General features: G+C 44.8%; 1 protein-coding gene across 5 annotated transcripts in view; it reads right to left on the bottom strand.

Annotated features, from left to right (window-relative positions):
* LOC147455998 (DUF1997 family protein, putative (DUF1997)) overlaps window positions 1-18,885 on the bottom strand; it is a 100,975-nt gene extending 82,090 nt beyond the window's left edge. The window contains exon 1 of one of the 5 annotated variants that reach the window (XM_086514594.1): window positions 18,690-18,885. In XM_086514594.1, coding sequence (XP_086370720.1) covers window positions 18,690-18,746 — 57 coding nt within the window. In that variant the 5' untranslated portion in view covers window positions 18,747-18,885. The remainder of the gene's footprint in view (window positions 1-18,689) is intronic. The other 4 variants (XM_086514593.1, XM_086514592.1, XM_086514590.1 and 1 more) reach the window with 4 other exon arrangements.
* Between the last annotated feature and the right edge of the window lie 415 nt (window positions 18,886-19,300).

Genomic DNA, 19,300 nt, shown 5'->3' with positions numbered 1-19,300 from the left:
TGAATATCTTGACCATGTGTTCAGGCTTTATCTTCTTCCTAACAGGAATGAAATGGGCATGTTTACTGAATCTACAAATGATAGTCCAAATCCCATCATTGCTATTTGCGGAAGATCAAAGATAAAGTCCATCGCTATGCTTTCCCATGGCCTATCAAGGATCGGCAATGGCGGCAACAAATCCCGGTTGCTTTTGCCTGTCAAATTTGACTTTTTGGCAACTAAGCATGAACTTACAAATGTGTCAACATCTTGACGCAAAGCTGGCCAATAGAAGAATGCCTCAACCCCTTTCACTATCGCATCAATTCCACGATGCCCAGCATTAGGTGGAGCATGAATTTCCATCAAAATCTTTGGCCGTAATTGTTTAGTAACGCATAACTTTCCATGCATCATGAGAAAGTCATTCTTAAGCATAAAGTGCTCATGATGTTGCCCATCAACAAGCAAGTCATAGATCCTTGCAAAATCTGAATCTTCAGCATATTGTGTCTTCATTTCGTCTAGTTCACAATGGTACGGAATTGACACTGCTGAAATTTGGGGCTTTCGTGACAATGGATCAGCCACCACCTTGTTTTTCCCTTGCACATGCACAATCTGAAAATGGAACATTGACAAGATGTTTGCCCATGGCATGTGCTTCTCAAACAACTTCGTTTGTGTGAGAAAATATCGCAAGGTTTGATAATCTGTTTGGACAACAAAATCAGCCCGTAGCAGATAGTGTTTCCAACTAGTGAGAGCATGAATTACTGCCAGCAATTCTTTCTCATAGACTTGCAAGTTCCTTTCGGTCTTCAAAAGAATTATGCTCTCATATTCGACTACTCAGCCATTCTGCAGTAGAGCTGCACCAAGACTATGGCCACACGCATCACATTGAACCACAAAAGGTTTCGAAAGATCTGGCAAAATGATTACCGAATCTGAAGTCAACTTCTCTTTCAAGTGTTTGAACACTAAAATTTCCTTGGCTGACCATTTGAAAGTAACTCCTTTTCCTTGCAGTGCACGGAGTGGAGAAGCAATCTCAGCAAAATTTCGGATGAACCTCCTGTATTAGGAACATAAGCCTAGAAAGCTTCAAATGTCATATACGGGCTTCAAGTCTGGCCACGACTTGATTGCTTCCACTTTGACGGGATCCATGCATACCCCATCCTTTGAAACAATGTGCCCAAGAAAGTGAATCTCTTCCAAAAAGAATTCACTCTTCTTCGCATTAATGAGTAGCATCTTCTTGCGTAACTCATTGAAAACTGTGGTCAAGTGATCCCTATGCTCCTCTTCGGACTTTGAGTAGACAATCATGTCATCAAAGAAGGTACCCACCAAGTTTCTGTGTGGTCTAAAACTTATGTCCATCATTCTATTAAACGTGGCAGGAGTATTTGTGAGACCAAATGGCATGACAAGAAACTCATAGAGACAAAATGTTGTCCTGAATGCAGTCTTATGGACATCTTTTGGCTTAATGCGTATCTGATGGTACCCACTCTTTAGGTCTATCCTTATAAACAATGACGCTCCCTCAAGCCGATCACGAATGTCATCTATCTCCGTATGGGGAACCTGTTCTTGATGGTATTCTTATTCAAGGCGCGATAGTCAATGCACATGCGCCATGAACCATCCTTCTTCTGCACTCAGAGTAGAGGCGAACAAAAAGGGGATGAACTGGGCTGAATCAGCCCCTTCTCTAAAAGCTCGTTGACCTGACTCATAATCTCTTTCTGTTGGGCTGCACTAACCCTATATGGTGGAGAATTGAAGAAAAGAATGAAGATTTGGGCAAAAAAAAAATTCGGACAAGTTTGCTAGAAAAGGAGTACAAACGTCAACTGCAGATTGGCATATGTGTGAACAGATTGATTAAGTACTCCAAGGACCCGAGATTGGTGATACATCTGAGGAATTACCCGATTGATAAGATTTACTCGAGATGGCATGTGGCCATTGCTTCTCCTCTCAGGTAGGGAGTAAAGCCGAAAAGACACACAAGTGCAGAAAAGCAGAACCTGTACTCGCAGAAAGACATGGACAAGCGAAGCAAAAAGCAAAGCTTCGGAAAGGGCAAGAAAAAGGCAAAGAAGCCTAGATTTCGCCCAGTTTCTGACAATTCTACCGAGGACTCATCCTCATATACTTTGGACTCCGACGATCACATGTTTTATGCAAAGAAGAAACATTTTTTATAAAGCCAACCAATATGACTTCCTCAAAGATGAAAGCAAGAAGGTAAAAGAATTTAAAGAAGGTGGACACTCGAATTGAATCCTTTCCGAGATTCTCGAACATGGTGGTTCACTCTTCTATTGAGAAAGGAAGCTCCGGTTAAATGGTTGAAAGGCTTTTTATTGGCTGCCTCGGGAGTACGAAAGAGATATACGAAATGCTTGGAATAATCTTCGAATGACCAAGGGAGATTATTTGGACGATTATTGCAAGAGATTCTGGAACTCTTTCCTACCAGCCTCTTCATTTACGAAGGTCTTGTTTAAGGAACAGATTGAGCGGTTTTGCTACGGACTTCCTACAAAGATCTGAGACTACTGCTTGGAACAGAAGTTGAATTCTTTTGAAGAATTGATGGGTCATGTGAGACGGGGTTTTTGCGATACATTCGGGAAATTTGACTTACCGCACTGATGAGATCTTGACTCAGAGAACCCATCAGACCTCTCACAATGAAAGTAGAAAGAGAAAGAGTTCCCAGAACAAAGAAAAGAATGATAAACATCCCCGACAGACTCTTAGAGAAAGGGTTATCTATCTCAAAGAGGAGAAGTGTTTTGGATCCGGGGAACATGGGCACATTTCCGCAAAGTGCCCCAAAAAGGCACAACAAGAACAGATCGAAGACAGGCCAGAAAGTTCCAGAGCAGCAGAGGAATGTGGCAGAAAAGGTAGATGAAAGCAAAACTTACCACATTGCGTGGGGCCCGAACCGAATCAGATAAACGAAAGTACAAACTTTGCCGCACTAAGGGCAAAGTGAAAGAATAGGGAGCCCTCATTTTCTTTGATGGAGGAGCCAAGGCCAACTTCTTTTCACTTGAATTGGCGGCTCGATTTGGAATTACGCCCGACAGGCTGAGACCACAGGCAGAGATAATTCTAGCGGCACCCGGACGGGATGATGACATTACACCGATCATTGGCAAACTTCGTTTGCAATGTCAGGGGTGTTCAGGGCACGAGGACTTCTACGTAATGCCCTTGGGAGGTTGTGACATCCTCCTCGAAATCCCTTGGTACCAAAAGAACAATGCCGTGGTTGAAAGCGACTTTGACAAATGAAGGGCACAGAGATTGTACTTGATGAAATTCAGCTTCTTTCCTTGATTTTCTGGAGAGAACTGAATGATGATTGAAGGTCGAGTATGTTTTGACCTTGATAAAGAACGCCATGATTTTTCTCCACACTCATGCCGATTGCTTTTCAGAGGACCTGCCAAGCAACAGCTCGTCCCAAGGATCATACCATTGATCTGATACCTGGAAGCACACCACCAAACTAGCCACCTTACCGTATGAGTCGAGTCCAGAATAAAGAGTTTATGAACCAAGTGAAAGACCTCTTGGAAAAGGGTCTTATCCAGCCGAGTACTTCACCATACTGCTCTCCAGTGTTGTTGGTTTTGAAGAAAGACGGATCTTGGAGAATGTGCAACGATTATAGAGCTCTCAACAAAATCACCACCCATCAAGAACAGATTTCCGATTCCTAGGATCGATGATATTCTAGACAGATTACAGGGATCCCCTTGTTTCAGCAGGATCGATTTGAAGAGCGGATATCATCAAATTTGAATCGCGCCAGGAGATGTCTACAAGACATCTTTTCGGACGACTTTCGGTTTATTCGCGTTTTTGGTGATGCCTTTTGGGCTTACCAATGCTCCAGCAACCTTTAACCGAACGCTCGACAGGATTTTCAGAGAGTATAGATCTTTTGTTGGCACTTTCTTTGATGACATTATTGTCTTCTCCAAAGATGAGGCTGAACATAGAGAACATCTGCTACAAGTCTTTCAGGCATTACGAGATCACAAGTTGGTGATTAATGCAAAGAAAAGTGAATTTTTTCCTACCTAAGATACACATTTTGGGACACACTGTCTTAGCTGCAAGAGTGCAGATGGACCCGGCCAAGATAAAGACTATCTGTGATTGGGCTTATGTTCTTATTACCGGTGGTTCATTAGAAAGTTTGCAGAGGTTGCTTCCCCTTTGCATATTTTGACACAGAAAGGAGTCCCTTTCTCGTGGGACCAACAGAGGTGACTGCCTTTTAGACATTGAAAGAGAAATTGACTACGGGACTAGTTTTGACTTTAACGGATTTGCAAAAATCATTCGAAGTACATTGTGATGTTTGAGCCTTGTGGTCGTAGTCTGGATGCGGTCTTAATGCAAGAAGGCCATGTCATTGCCTACGAGAGCTGATTTGTTCTCAAGGCCGGAATTGACAACACAGACATATGAGAAAGAGCTTTTGGCGGTTATCCATGCTCTTACTCGGTGGCAACATTACCTACTCGGAGCCGATTTTACGGTCTTCACAGATCACCAGAATTTATGCTACTTCTTGTCACAGAAGCAGCTATCGGAAAAGCAAATGTAGTGGGCAAACATCTTGTCACAATTTCACTTCCAGATTGTCCATGTGTAGGGACTAAAGAACTTGGTGGCGGATGCTTTGTCCCGGAAGCCGTTGGTTCTGGTTATTTTCGCGATACATCATAAGAGCTTCGAGGATATGGTCGATCAGTCTGCCACAGATACAGATTTTGCGGATATTTTCACTCGGATACGGAATGGGGAGGTAGTAGCGGGATATTCCATTCGGGATGGCTACTTGATGAAGAAAACGATGTGCGTTACACAGCCGTTGAGGGAAAAGGTTTTAACCGAATGCCACTGTCCACCATTTACGGGTCACCGCGGCATTGCTACCACCTTAAAAGGTGTGGAGAGATACTTCTTTTGGCCGAGACTCAAGAAGGACATGGACGATTTTGTATGCAGTTACTTGGTATGCCAGAAGGTCAAGTTTGACAGGCATAAAGCACAAGGATTGTTACAGCCTTTACCCATACCCACCCGCCCCTGGGAAAGTATTGCAATGGATTTCATTTTTGATCTCCCAAGAACACAGAGTGGTCACGATGGTATCTGGACTGTTATTGACACATTTAGCAAGCAAGCTCATTTCATTCCAATGAAAAAAAAGTCAAGCCGAATCACTTAGCGAGACTGTTTGTGGCCCAGATCTTCAGATTACATGGCATGCCTGAGACGATTGTCTCCGACAGAGACCCCAGATTCACAAGTTTTTTTTGGAAGGCTATTTGGGAGAACATTGGCACACGGCTGCAGTTCTCGTCATCTTTCCACCCGCAGACAGATAGGCAATCTGAGATTGCAAATTCAGTTGTACTAGATTTGTTGAAGTCTTCTTCTTTGGATCAGAAGACTACATGGGAAAAGTATTTTGCCCTTGGTGGAATTTGCCTACAATAACACAATTTACTCTTTGATGGGGAAGGCACCATTTGAGATTATTGAATTTGCTACGAAGGTTCCACCCTTTCTTAGCACGAAAGATAAGATTTTTGAAGCCGACCGGTTCACGAGGGCATAGTTACCCGGAACGGGAATGGGGAACGGGAACGGGAGGGTCCGGGATGGGACGGGAACAGGGAGGAGGGGGGGGGACCGGAACGGGAATGGGGCCGGAACGATCGACTAAAGTAAGGCTTGAACTACCTCCATTCAGCTTAGTCCCAAACAACTCCTATACAACCCCAAAACTACCTCCAAATCTGCCCCCAAATATGTTCCCAAATGCCTACATTTTTGCCCCCAAATGCCTACTTTTGCCCGTTCCGCCTCACGTTCTCCCCCGTTGAACGCCGTTCCGATTACAACTCCGTTCCGGAACGGTGTTCCATTATCGACTCCGTTTCGAGAACGGGACTTGTCCGGAACGCCGTTTCGAAACGTTTGGGTTGCGTTCCGCCCATTCCGTGTTACACTGCACGAGGGACTTGGACTTGGTCCGGGAGCATAGCAGCTAAAATACGCGTATTTTATTTAGAATACACGACGTCCCGTATTGAAACGTACAATACGTCTCATAACGTATTCTATTCTAACGTTTTTTTGCTCAAAATGTATGTCTTTTCCTAGTTGATCAATTGTGTTTTAGAGCTTCATGGTGCTTGTTTATGTATGCTATGGTTAAATATTGAAGAGTCATTGAGGAGGTCCATGAAACGCTTCATTTGTCATTATTAAAGTATCATATCTAAAAAAAAGTGGACGTATTTTATTTTTGATTCTCAAAAATACGTCTAGTACGCGTATTGTACACCGCGTATAAAACGTCCTATCCCGTACTGTAGCTGCTATGTCCGGGAGGCTTTAGAGAAATCTCAAGAAAGACATAAGAAGGCAGCAGATCGACATCGTCGCGATTTGAAATTAAAAGAGAACGATTGGGTGCTCTTACGTTTTGAGAAGGCGCGCCTGAGAAAGAAAAAGGGAAAGGAGCGGCTTTTTCCAAAGCTTAGCATGAGATACTATGGACCTTTCCAGATTTCCAAAAAGATAAATGATGTCTCCTTTCGACTGAAGCTGCTCGATACTTGGAGGATTCACGATGCTTTTTATGTGAGTCTCCTGAAGCCTTTTAAAGGCGATGTGTTCGATGATGGGGAGCCAGATGAGCAACCCGGAGTGGAGGAAAACGAGGAGATACTCGTTCTAGAACAGATTTTGGCACATAAAGATAGAAAGGTAACTCCTCAGATTGTGAACCTTTATTGGAAGCATTTGATTTAGCATATATATACCTAGATGAATCCAGGATAAGCCCAACTTCACCCTTGATTTAGCATAGTCTATTCCAAATTGAACCCCGAACTCAGCTGGGCGGAATTTGGTGCCGTGCAACAAATTCCGCCCAGATGCGAAGTGGACGGAGCAGGAGGACCGGCAGATACTCCTCAGATTGTGAACCTTTACATGGAAGCATTTGGTTTAGCATAGTCTATTCCAAATTGAACCCCGAACTCAGCTGGGCGGAATTTGGTGCCGTGCGACAAATTGCCCCGATTTTTTATACTAAAGTCACTGATGTCTCTTTTGAGTTTCAGGGATACTGTGAGCTGACAGTATTCTGTTGTATGACCTTATGAACTAGAATTCCCGATAATATGATATTGATTTGTTATTGACTTGTCTAAGTGTAGGAACTGATAGACGAAATGATTGCAGCATTTCGGTCTGAAAGATCTCGATAGACGTGATTGCAATAAGGATTAGTTAATCGAGCATCTATGAGGTCCCGAGTGGATCTAGATGCGATTGCTAAATACGTTGCCGATTAATCATGGTCTGAGATCCGAATGAATTTTGAATGTGATTTGTCATGTTATGTCCTATGATGTCAAGTAATGTCCTGTGATGTCGTGTGATGTCACTGTCGATTGGTACATGTGCTAGATGTGTGTTCTTAGTGCGTCGGTACTAACAGTCAGTGTCTGCTAAGACAGTTTATGGCTTCTGTCTATTTTGCAGGCGTAATCGAGGGCAATTACAATGCTTTCAAGAGGGGGGTATGTCACAAACTAGTGACGTGGCATGGCTAGCAGTACACGCACACACCCAGGCAGTCCCAAAATCCCGTTGTCATGCTGACGTGGCATCACCGTACGCACCCCCGCGAATTGCGGCGCAGATTGCGGCGGAAAAAAGCGTTGGCTGTACGGAACTGCTGATGTGGCAAAAGCATACGAAAGTTTCAGCTTTTGGCTACACAATTCTTACGCCATGCTTGAGAGAGAGAGAGAGAGAGAGAGAGAGAGAGAGCTTTTGAATAGCTGCTTTATTTTAAATGAAGCTTTTGACTTTCAGCTTTTGAGGCTCTGCTTTTAGCATCCCTTGTAAACCTTTATAAGTGTGGGCAGGGCTCCCACTCTGCAGAGCATCTAGACGCAGAGCCTGAGAGTGAGAACCCTCCCACTCTCTTGTACTTTGAACACAGATTAATACAAAAAGAAATACCGAAAGGGGCACCAGTCTTTGGGGCCAATATCCGTCGGGCCGTGTCAAATCAATTGTGAACTGTGAACTATTTTGAAGTGAATCTCTGCTGTGTCGCGGTAGAATCTTGACTTGGAGTGTCTAAGTTTGTTACAAACTCACCCCCTCTGTCTGAGAGAACACATTTGACGTGCAAGTCCTCCTTTTCAACCATCGTCTTCCAATTTCAAACGAAATTGAAAGCCTCCGACTTGAGCTTTAAGAACAAAGCCCAAGTACACCTGCTAAAATCATCCACAAGCACAAGCAAAAACTGTGAGCCAGAAAATGAAGGAGTGCTCATCCGGCCACATAGATCAATGTGAACCAGTGCAAGTGGTGTCGAAGCTCTGCTGGATGCTTGCTTCGGAAAGGCAACCCTGTGTTGCTTGCCCATCGCATACGCCTGGTGAGGAGCGTATCGTTGGTAAACCCTCCAACGTAGAGGTCCTAGCAGCCTGTTGAAGTTGCTGATAACATAGATGTCCAAATCGTGCATGCCATAGAGAAGAAGACTCTGTGGTCCTAGACAGAAGAGCAGTGAGGTGGTATGGGGAACCATCGCACTCACCGCGTGCAAGGATAGTGCCTGTCTCGTAGAATCAAAAATGGTGGTTGTGCCACTCCCAAAGTGTATGCCAGCTCTCTGAGAGTCCAAACTCGACACAGAGAGGAGGTTGAAGGCCATGTCCGGAACGTAAAGCGCCTCCATTGAATTGAACTTCGGGTCTGAGGTAGAACGAAAGAGGGTAATTTGGCCTGTGCCAGACACTGGAATCTCATGGTTGTCACCCATAGTGACGGTCGAGTCTCCTTGAGAGAGCTAAACCATGACTGTTGGGGAGTCATGTGAGTGGTGGCTCCAATGTCAACAACCCAATACTTGTTCTTTTGATCACGTCAAAACATATTCAACCTTTATCCAGCGTTCAGTTCTCTCCCAAAAGAATGAGTAAGAAACTAAAGTTCATCAAGTACAATCTCTAAGCCCTTCATTTATCAAAGTCGCTTTCTCGGCCCCGTAGTCAACCACAGCGTAGTTCTTGTGGTACCAAGGGATCTGAGTAGAACTTCACTCGCGTGCCCTGAACACCCCTGTCATTGCAAACAAAGTTTGCCAATGCTCGGTGTAATGGCAACATCCCATCCGGGTGCCAGTCGAACTACCTCTGCCAGTGGCGTCAGTCTGTCGGGCGTAATTCCAAATCGAGCCGCCAATTCCAAGTGAAAAGAAGTTGGCCTTGGCTCCTTCAAAAGAGCTTCCTAATCCTTCACCTTGCCCCAAAAGCGGCAAAGTTTGTACTTTCATTCATTAGATTCGGTGCAGGTCCCACGCCATGTGGTACCAGTTCTGCTTTTCTATCTGCCTTTTCTGCCACATTCCAAAGCTGCTCTTGAACTCTCAGACCTGTCGTCGTCTTTATCATTCTCTTCTTTCTGTGCCTTATTAGGGCACTTCGCGGAGATATGTCCCTATTCCCCGCATCCAAAGCACTTCCCCTCTCTGATGAAGCGAGCTCTCTCCTCAGGAGTAAGCTTGGGTCGTGCATCATTTTTCTCTAGGTTGCTCTTTTTCTTTCTACTTTCATTCCCTGAAGTCTGTTCGGTTCGTTGTGTCATGGCCTCATCTGTGGGGTAGGTCAGACTTCCAGAGTGAATGGCAAAGCCCCGCTTCGCATGACTCATCAACTCCTGAATAGAAGCTGACTTCTGTTCCAAGCAGTGATCTCGGATCTCTGTAGGTAGACCCAAGGTAAACCGCTCAATCTGTTCTCTGAACGAGATCTTCTTGAATGAAGAGGCGGGTAGAAAAGAGCTCCAAAATCTTTCACAATAAGCATTGATTGTATCTTTCTTTGTCATCCGAAGATGGTTCCAAGCAGCTCGTACATCTCGTTCATATTCTTGCGTCAACCAAGAAGAAATAAAAAGCTTCTTAAATTTCAGCCATTTAACTGGCGCACTCTTGTTAAAAGAAGCGTGGACCACCAAGTACGAGCATTCCCCTTAAGGTAAGAGGTAGCTCTCCGAATCTTGGAGTGCTCTGAATAGCGTCCTCCTGCGAAAGCGATGTCAAACTGCTGTATAAAAGACAAAGCCTTCAAAGCATCTGAGTATCCTGAAAAGTATCAAACTTGATTGAGTGGCCACCTTCCTTAAACTCTCGGACTTTCTTGCTTTCATCTTCGAGAAAGTCATACTGGTTAGCTTTGTAAAAAAAAAATCTTCTTGTTCACATAAAAGTTTCCGTCATCGGAATCTGAGCTGTCTGTACACGAGTCCTCGGTAGAACTGTCAGTCCCTGGGCGAGATGTAGCCTTCTTTGCCTTTTTCTTGCCCTTTCCGAAGCTTTGTTTCTTGCTTCGCTTTTTGCTTTTTTTGTCTTCTTAGCTCGAGTCTGAAGAGCTAGAAGAACTATCAGAAGAAGAAGAAGAAGAAGAAGAACTGGGTAGGTCTTCAAACTTGACACGGTTCTTCAATTTCTTTGCCTTGTCAAATGTCGACCGACGACCCAAATATCCCGGGAAGTCAGTGCCTTTCTTCTGCTTTTTGCCGTGCTTTTTGCCTTTCTTTTGCATGTCGAAAAGCTGAGCAATCCGTGCATCAACCACGTTCTCCAATTCCTTCTCCGTATATTTCTTGGAGGCAGAAGGTTGCTTGAGAGCAGGTTTCGGGAGTGGTGTTGTGGTTCTTTGCCACTCCATCTGTACCTCTTCCAAAGAGGTCTCGTTCATATATTTTGCCATCTTCGGGTCCTTGGCAAAATTGAGCATCATCTTTGTTGCATCGCCAATCAATTGACGACGCTCCATCTCTCTTTGCTCCGCCTGAGTAGGCCGAGGCGGGCCATACTCTGTCTGAATCTTCGTTGTGATCCCAGCCCGCATCTCCAGATGCAGAGGGAGTCGACTGATCATTGCCTGAAGCCATAGGTGCCACGGAAAAAAAAATTCGGAGATCAGATTTCCCGTAGAAGAGAAATCGGTCGTGCTCTGATACCACTGTAACAGACTTGGACACTCCAAGTCAAGAGTCAACCGCGACAGCACCAAATAACCACTTCAAAACAATTCACAGATCACAATAGATTTGCACTGGCCTGGCGAAGTTCCGTGCCTAGAGATATTGGCCCCAAAGACTGGCGCCCCTTTCGGTATTTCTTTTTATATTAATCAGATCAAAGTACAAGAGAGTGGCTAGGGTTTCACTATCAGACCCTGCGTCCAGATGCTCTGAGAAGTGAGGCCCTCACCACTAATTTAAAGGTTACAAGGGATGCCCAAAAGCAGAGCCCCAAAAGCTTCAAATCAAAAGCAATTGCTCTCTCTCTCACAGAGAGTCAAAACTTGAAAGCAAAAGCATTCTCTCTCTCTTTCTCATATTGTAGAGAAAAAGCAAAATTTGCGTCGCTCATCATTTTCAAAAAAAAAAAAATCTTTTAATAGCCTCCACGATTTCCGGAAATTAGGGTTTTTGGCAAAATTTAGGGTTTGCAAGAATTTTAGGGTTTCTGTTGTCCGCCACGTCATCACTTTGTGACACGAATTGCTGTAGGAACTGCAATGCTTTCTTGCGATCTTTCACCCCGGAAAAAGTGAAAAATTTGATTGTCGTGCCGCCATCTTTGAAATCTTTGGGTTGGTTAGGCGCATATCCTATGGATAATAAGGGTATCCATATGGGCTCCAACCATTGTAGCCTGGTGGCGGTGGTGGTGGTGGAGGTGGGGGCAATGGCGGTGGCAAAGGAGGTTGCACTGGATCAAGGTTAGCTGCACCATATTCCTAAAAACTCCCCCGATCGGAACAGACGACTGAGAAGGTTGCCGGTTGGAAGCTCTCGTACTCTCTAATGCCGGAGGAGGAGGTACCACCTGGGGCATCAGAGGGGGTAACTTGTAGTTCAAAAATTGTTGAAAACTTTGCAGCATCGGAAGATTCTGCTGAGGATGCCGCGAAAGAATGTCGTGAAGCTCGTTGAGCAGAAACTACAAATATTCTGTTGAATCCATGAATTCCTTGTCTTGGGTTCTTTATGGCTTATGCCCTGTAAGAGAGCCATGAAGACGGGAGCACGCCCAATGCGCGAGTGGTTGATAAGTCCGGGATCGGGAGCCGAAGATTCCTCAAATAAACTTCCAATAGCTCTGTCTGCTCTTTTGTAGGACCGGTATGCTTTCAGAAAAGCACACGCCTGATGCTCTGATACCACTGTCACAAGACGGGCACCACGTGCCAATAGAAAAGAACAGACTGAACAGACTTTTAGCACTTCAATAACAACTAAACTGAAAGAGAGAGAGACACGCGACACTAAGTGGCGGAATTCCACCCCAGAGAGTATTGGCCCCAAACCTTGGCGCCCCTTTCAGTAGTTCTTTATATTGCATCAACTCAGTACAAGCCGAACTCCAGACTCTGCACCTTCTCCAGGAAGCATGCCAGAGAATGAGCCCTAACCTCATATTTAAAGGCCCTTGGCCTGAAAAGCAGTTACAGTGAAAAGCCTTCAAAACTCAAAAGCCTCTGATCCAAAAGCAATGCCAAAAAGATGCCAGCGTAAATCACGGAAATCCGTACAGTCCTACCACGTCAGCACTGCCATCATAAAAAGCGGAAATCCATACAGTTCTGCCACGTCGGCACTGCCAACATGAAAAGCGAAAATCCGTACAGTCCTACCACATCAGCAGTCAACGGAATTTTTGGAAATCTGTTGCTGCTTCTTCTATTGCTTCTGCTTCTTCAAGGGTTTAGGCCCCTCGGCTGGTAGCTCCGTTCTTCAGTAGGTTGACACGTCAGCAGTTTGTTACATCTGGGCCTGAGAACTGCATTCGGGGACGCCTAGAATGTGATTGCATAGCATCAATTTTCAGCTCACTCAGTTTTATTGAGTTTTATCCAAGTCCACATTTTTTTAAAACAGTGACCGGCCGCCCACTTAATAAGTGGGCAGCCCTTTTTAATAAAATATTAAAATGAGGCCTTGGCCTCCCTTTTATAATAATGGCCGACCACACTGGCCGGGTTCACTATATGTCCGCCCGGACACTGGACGCCCATCCCGACGGCGTCTAGGCTAGATCCCCTCTCCTGTGAGCGGGACATAACATACTTCTCCCCTTAAGAATCATTGATGTCCTCATCAATAAAGTGGGAATACTCAGCTTTCAAAGCTCTAATTGGTTCCCAAGTAGCAAACCTTTCAGATTGACCCTTCCATTTAATTAAGTACTCGGCATAAGCCTTTTGGCGCGAATGACGGGTACGATGATATAAAATTGCCTCTAATTCTCGAGGAAATACTCAGTTTGCATATCTTGCCATAGATTTTCCTCGATAGGCACAACGTCGGCTTCGCCCAATTTTACTTTAAGGCAGCTGACATGAAACACTGGATGTACACTAACATCCGAAGGAGAAGGAAGAGCCAGTTTATAGGCAACTTGGCCAATCTTCTTTGTGATCAAGAATGGACCACAATATCTAGCTGAAAGCTTATAATGCTTTCCTGTTCGCATAGTCTTAGAATCCTTGGGTAAAAAAAACAAAACCTCGCAGTGGATCTCCCGGCTACAAAGACTGCCTACAGACACGGGTCGGACGAACCACCCGACCATAGCCACCATCCAGCAGCTCCCCCGTGCTTCGACCAGCGTCCGAGGACGTAGGCGTGCACCTGTAAGACTGAGCGTGCCATACCACCCGGCCTCACCTCCTCGAGGTGACCTCGCGCACTCCTAGCCTCACGGGCTAACCACTAGCACTCTGTCAGTGGGGTCGATAGATACAAATGAGGCCTTGGTTCCCTTTTATGATAATGGCCGGCCACACTGGCCGGGTTCACACTACGTCCACCCGGACAACCTTGGCCTATGCTCAGAGGATTCTGGGAACAGAATCCGAAACGGTCTATAGAGCTTTTTCGCTCTAGGAACAGACGGAAACCGAATTGAGAGCTTGTCTCTCGGGAAATCCCCGCAAGGGAAGGAACTGACCTTCAAGTCGGAAGATCTCGAACGAAGGGGTCACTCCAATTCTTGTGCTATTCAGATAGCATATCAAAACGCTCAAAGGCCATGAAGTCCATTGCATGCAGCGTTTCAAAACGCTCGTCCTCTAGCCTACGGAAAACGCTAGTAGGAGATCTCTTGCAATGCAACATTTCAAAATGCAAACACCAAACAGCACGCCAAACCTTTGGGCATCAGGCCATGCTTCTCAAAACGCTGTGGAGACTACCAATGGACGCTGCAAGTTGATGTCGTTATACTAGGCTGCAGATAGCATTTCAAAACGCCACTGGTCTTGCCGCCTCCACAACACGCCTAGCGCTATTGACAGATACACAAAACGCTCTCCGATAGAGTCCAATGTCGGCACCGCTATGGTCAACAAAAACGCAAGCGTTTTGGAATCCTATTGGCAAGGCTCCAATCCACCTCTTTGCGCCGGTTCCCCTCCCTTGCTATCAACGAGCACAATGCTTTGATACCATGTCAAAGATGGCGATGCGGAAGCGTACACAAGCGAGGAGAATACACGAGAGAGAAAGAGAGAGAGACGGACTCTACTGAACCAACCAACCTTGGCAATGACTTGATGATTATACAATGGGAGCTAGGTGTGCTTATATAGTCACCTTAGCAAATTGCCCTACCCAAAGTTTGACAAACAAGTATAATAAATATCTAAAGTAGAAATATATATTGGGATCACATTGGGCCGTTCACTTGAGATGCCACAACTTTAACAATTTTGTCTCTTGGATTGGGAATCATCTCCTGGATTGGAGATGTTCATTTGCTCCTGGATTGGAGTGTTTCAAAGTTGTTGAATATCATAATCTAAACCCCAAGGAGAGAGTTGCTAGGTTTATGGGCTTTATCCTATGTGTGTAACACCTCTTGTCTACTAGATGCCTAAATGGCATAGAAGAAATGCCACTTAGAAAGAAACCCATTGAAACTTATTGCAGAAAGAAATGCAATTTACGCCATCAATCAAAAAGTCTGCATGGCAAGCTTCTAGCCTCTAAGTAGGAAAACAGAGAGGCCAATTTTTGGAAAGGATGGACTTAATCGAAAGGAAAGACTAACGTTCGAGGTTAATTGCCAACTATTTGTTAACCATGTGCTTAGCATTGGAGTAGCACGCACCTCTCGAAGCAGAGTTTATAGTTGCATCTTCAAATGAAAGGTAGTAGGCTTTGTGCTAAGCTAGACGAAAGACAACCTGGCAACCTATTTATGAGAACTCTTCTTCAAGCTTTGACTTCTCTCCACATCCACATCCCAAATCTGCAAGCAAGGGGTGTTACAAGTTCAACTCTTATATACGTGCTAAATGACTAGGTAGGCTAGGGCCCTTGGTTGTAAAGCTGGCAACCCACTTGCAAGGGCATTCTCTCTCATGAGGAGGCTGACATTTAGTTTCCTCCCTCTCATTCATGTATGTCAAGCCTTTTTGTCAACAATTGTAGGGCTTTGCAACTCAATTGTAGGGGAGCTATACTAGTGCCACCCCTCCCCTCTTTGTCAACAAGTGGTCCCAAGACTTGGTAATGTGTGAGATAATTTTTGAGTTTTGGCATCTCAAGTGAATTGTCCAATGTGATCCCATTATTTAGTTTGGCTTTTATGTATTTATTTTAATTATTTGTCAAAGTCTTGGGTAGGGCAATTTACTGAGGTTTCTATATAAGCAACCCCTTGCCTCCATTGTATACACATTCAGTTATTTCATTGCCAATGTTGATTGGTTCAGGACTCTCTCTCTCTCTCTCTCTCTCTCTCTCTCTCTCTCTCTCTCTCTCTCTCTCTCTCTCTCTCTCTCTCTCTCTCTCGCGCGCATCCTTGACTTTGACATGGTATCAGAGCTGCTTGGTGAAGCTCCGTGCGTGAAGAGCCTTGGTCGTGGAGGAGCAGCCTCGTGAGAAGAGAACAACTTTCCTCGCCGGTGTCTCCCCATTTCACACCCTCTGTCGCTGCCCAAAATGCAACCAAGTTGGAGGAGCCAGGAGGACCCTCTGCTCCTAGCGTTTTAAAACGCAACCCTTGCCGTCGTCTCATTTCCACGCTTTGTTGCTGCCTAAAACGCAGCCTAGCAGGATTCTCCAAGCCGTCGTCACTGCCCTCCCACAGCGTTTTGAAACGCTCCTGCTGCTGCCTCCCAACCCGACAATATTTTGAAATGCTGCCCTGCAGCGGCTAGGGAAACAAGAGTCCCTTGGCAAGCTTGTGCCCTTGCGTTTTGAGACGCCCAATCGGGCAGCCCCTTGAACAACCACGTTTTCCCCCAGTTGCTAACCGAAGTGCCCCCTCCTCTCTCCTCATGTACCAGCGTTTTAAAACGCTCCGAGAGTGAGTGAGTATGGAGGGCACCTTTGGACAACTAAGAATTTGGTAGCCTCGCATTGGAGAGCCTTCGACAGGGGATTTCAGAGCCCTATTTGCCACACTTTGCGAAGAGCTTGGAAATTGGCAGACGAAGAGGCGGATATTGGAGCTGCTTGGGAATTGCAGAGGAGAGGATCGGCTTGGGAAATGGTATTGCTTGGAGATCCTACGGCTTGGTTTGTGCGGCCATACTTTGGAGTGCGAGAAGGTACTCGAAGTTCCAGATCTCGCAACTTCATCATGGCCCCCCCTTGCTTGACTGCCCGCAATGACAACAACCAAAACCAACAAGTGGCTGTGGATAGCGGATCCACCATCCAGTTAGCGGCCTATGCACCAGCACAGTTCTCAAGAAACCCGGCAAATGAAGTCAAAAGCAAATGGCAGAGTTTGCTAGAGGACAGTGGCAAAGGTCGGTTGGACAAGGATAGCAGTACTAGTACTCAGTTAGCTGCCTTGGTACCCACGAGGTACGACCGCAGTTGTTATGAATGTGATTCAACGCTTTGTTTGCTCAAGAGTTTGAAGCCAAAGGCAAAAGCAGGAACTCACAGATAGATAAGGATAAAGGCAAGCTGGACAGAGATTACGGTAATAAAGATTTGACAGAGATCGGCATGGCACACGTGGCGGCGGCCACAGTGGCCTTGACGTCAGATATCTAGTCAAATGACAAGTGTCACCACTAGCTTCAGCCAGAGAGAGGCAAGGAGTGCTCCCTATGATTTATTTGGACCCTTGAGTTGGGAAGTTATTGGTCTTTGGACCCGTAGGTCGGAGTTCAATGCACATGCATCTGGCAAGGAACCAATCAGACGTTTAAAACACTATGGATAGGCGTGCCGACAGGATGTGTTCCACAGTTCATTATCTTGGAGTTTTATATTTTAAAAGTGATGTGTTCACAATTCACAAATGGGGATTATCGGACGTAGCGTGGTCAACAATTCAAAATTTCTAAAAAGGCAATTGATGCTCAAGATGGCATTACTTTCAGGTACAAAGTTGAGGAGAGCAACACCAAGGTGTATCCAATTGGTAGCCACCAGTGGGGTGTCCATGGTAGCTTCTTCATCGACTTGGTCTCACTATTGATGTCCACTATGAGCTTCAGAGAGGGTGTTAAAGAGTTTTGGCATCTCAAGTGAACTGCCCAATGTGATCCCATTATTTAGTTTGGCGTTTAGGTATTTATTTTACTTATTTGTCAAAATCTTGTGTAGGGCAATTTATCGAGGTTGCTATATAAGCAACCCCTTGCCTCCATTGTATACACATTCAATTATTTCATTGCCAAGGTTGATTGGTTCAGGAGTCTCCTTCAACTCCTCATCGGCTAGATCTTTAGGGTCTCTTGGGATAGTTTCCTACGATGTTAAAACTCTCTTCTCTTCTTCTTCTTCTTCTTCTTCTTCTTCTTCTTCTCTCTCTCTCTCTCTCTCTCTCTCTCTCTCTCTCTCTCTCTCTCTCCCCTTGGTCTCTACGCTTCCGCATCGTGGACTTTGACAATAATGGCATCATTAAATCTTTGCACAAATAAACTTCCACATCCGTCATGGATCTGGCATTACTTTTCCAACAAAGTGCACATTTTGATATACCTGGATAAACCCATATGAAAGTGCAAGGTATACACTCATGGTAGTCATCCACAAGACAATATAACCATCAGCACCAACATGCATAGAATCGACTAAATACTATGACATCATTAGTGCCCAATAGTGGATGCAGAACTAGTTACCAATGTATGCTCCCACACACCCACATCATACATACACACAAACATACATCAATTCAAAGATCTGCGTACTGAATTTCTGTCATAACTCTAGAGATGTAGGGCAGACTCAGCCATAACAAAGCCTAGCACTAAACAAAAGTATAAATAGGAAAAACTAGCACAAACATAAGGTAGAAAGAACTAGCACAATATCAACTTCATTTGCCTGAGTTTTGCAAAGTGCTCCCAAATATGTAAATATAATTCAGACAAGGAGAAATAAGCACTCACAATTATAAAACATCAACGACAAAGTTTGATCCCTCTAAACATGTTCCGTAACCTCAAATGTGCTCGGACTACGCACATCCCTCCTCCCTCTCTCTCTCTCTCTCTCTCTCTCTCTCTCTCTCTCTCTCTCTCTCTCTCTCTCTGCTAGATAATAGAGCCAGGCTGATAAAGCAAGCTCACTTGAATATCCTTGGTGGACTCTGCACATGGAGTCAAAAACGTTGAGGCCAGAGCCATGGAACCTGCTCCAGCAGAATCTACATTGCGCTCATCCGTTGTTCCCCTTAGTAGCCAGTCAGCTCGACGATGTCGTGCTAATTCAAAAGTGCTATCCTTTTTCTTTTCTTTTTTCTGGGGCCATCGACTTTACGTGCACACATACATAGCATTTGAGTAATCTAGCTTGCTTGCGTCTCCTCGTTAGCTTACTCTCCATCTCTTAGTGGGATTTTAAATGCAATGGTTACACCTTGCAAAACAACCATAAGAAGGATTAAAACTTGTGGAAGTCAAAATTTTAATCATATCTAACATGATTATCGTTTATTGTGTCTTGTTCAATCTTTATTTTAAAAACACGAGACATGTAAGTTTTTGCATGCCAGAGTTTGCACAATGTTTCCCAAATTTTTATTAGATGTGAGAGCATGCCATTTCCATGATGCGAGGAATTACAGCTAATGATGAGCAAGGTATTGTTCTTGCCTATAGTTCAAATAGGTTTTCCATAAGAGGTCCAACCATTGTAGTTGGTCACATTGTTCACATATTCTTATTTATGGAAAGGCTTG

Source organism: Adiantum capillus-veneris, chromosome 6 (assembly GCF_014529385.1).
Source record: "Adiantum capillus-veneris isolate H3 chromosome 6, ASM1452938v2, whole genome shotgun sequence".
Taxonomy (NCBI): domain Eukaryota; kingdom Viridiplantae; phylum Streptophyta; class Polypodiopsida; order Polypodiales; family Pteridaceae; genus Adiantum; species Adiantum capillus-veneris.
This window is presented reverse-complemented; position numbering and strand designations above follow the sequence as displayed.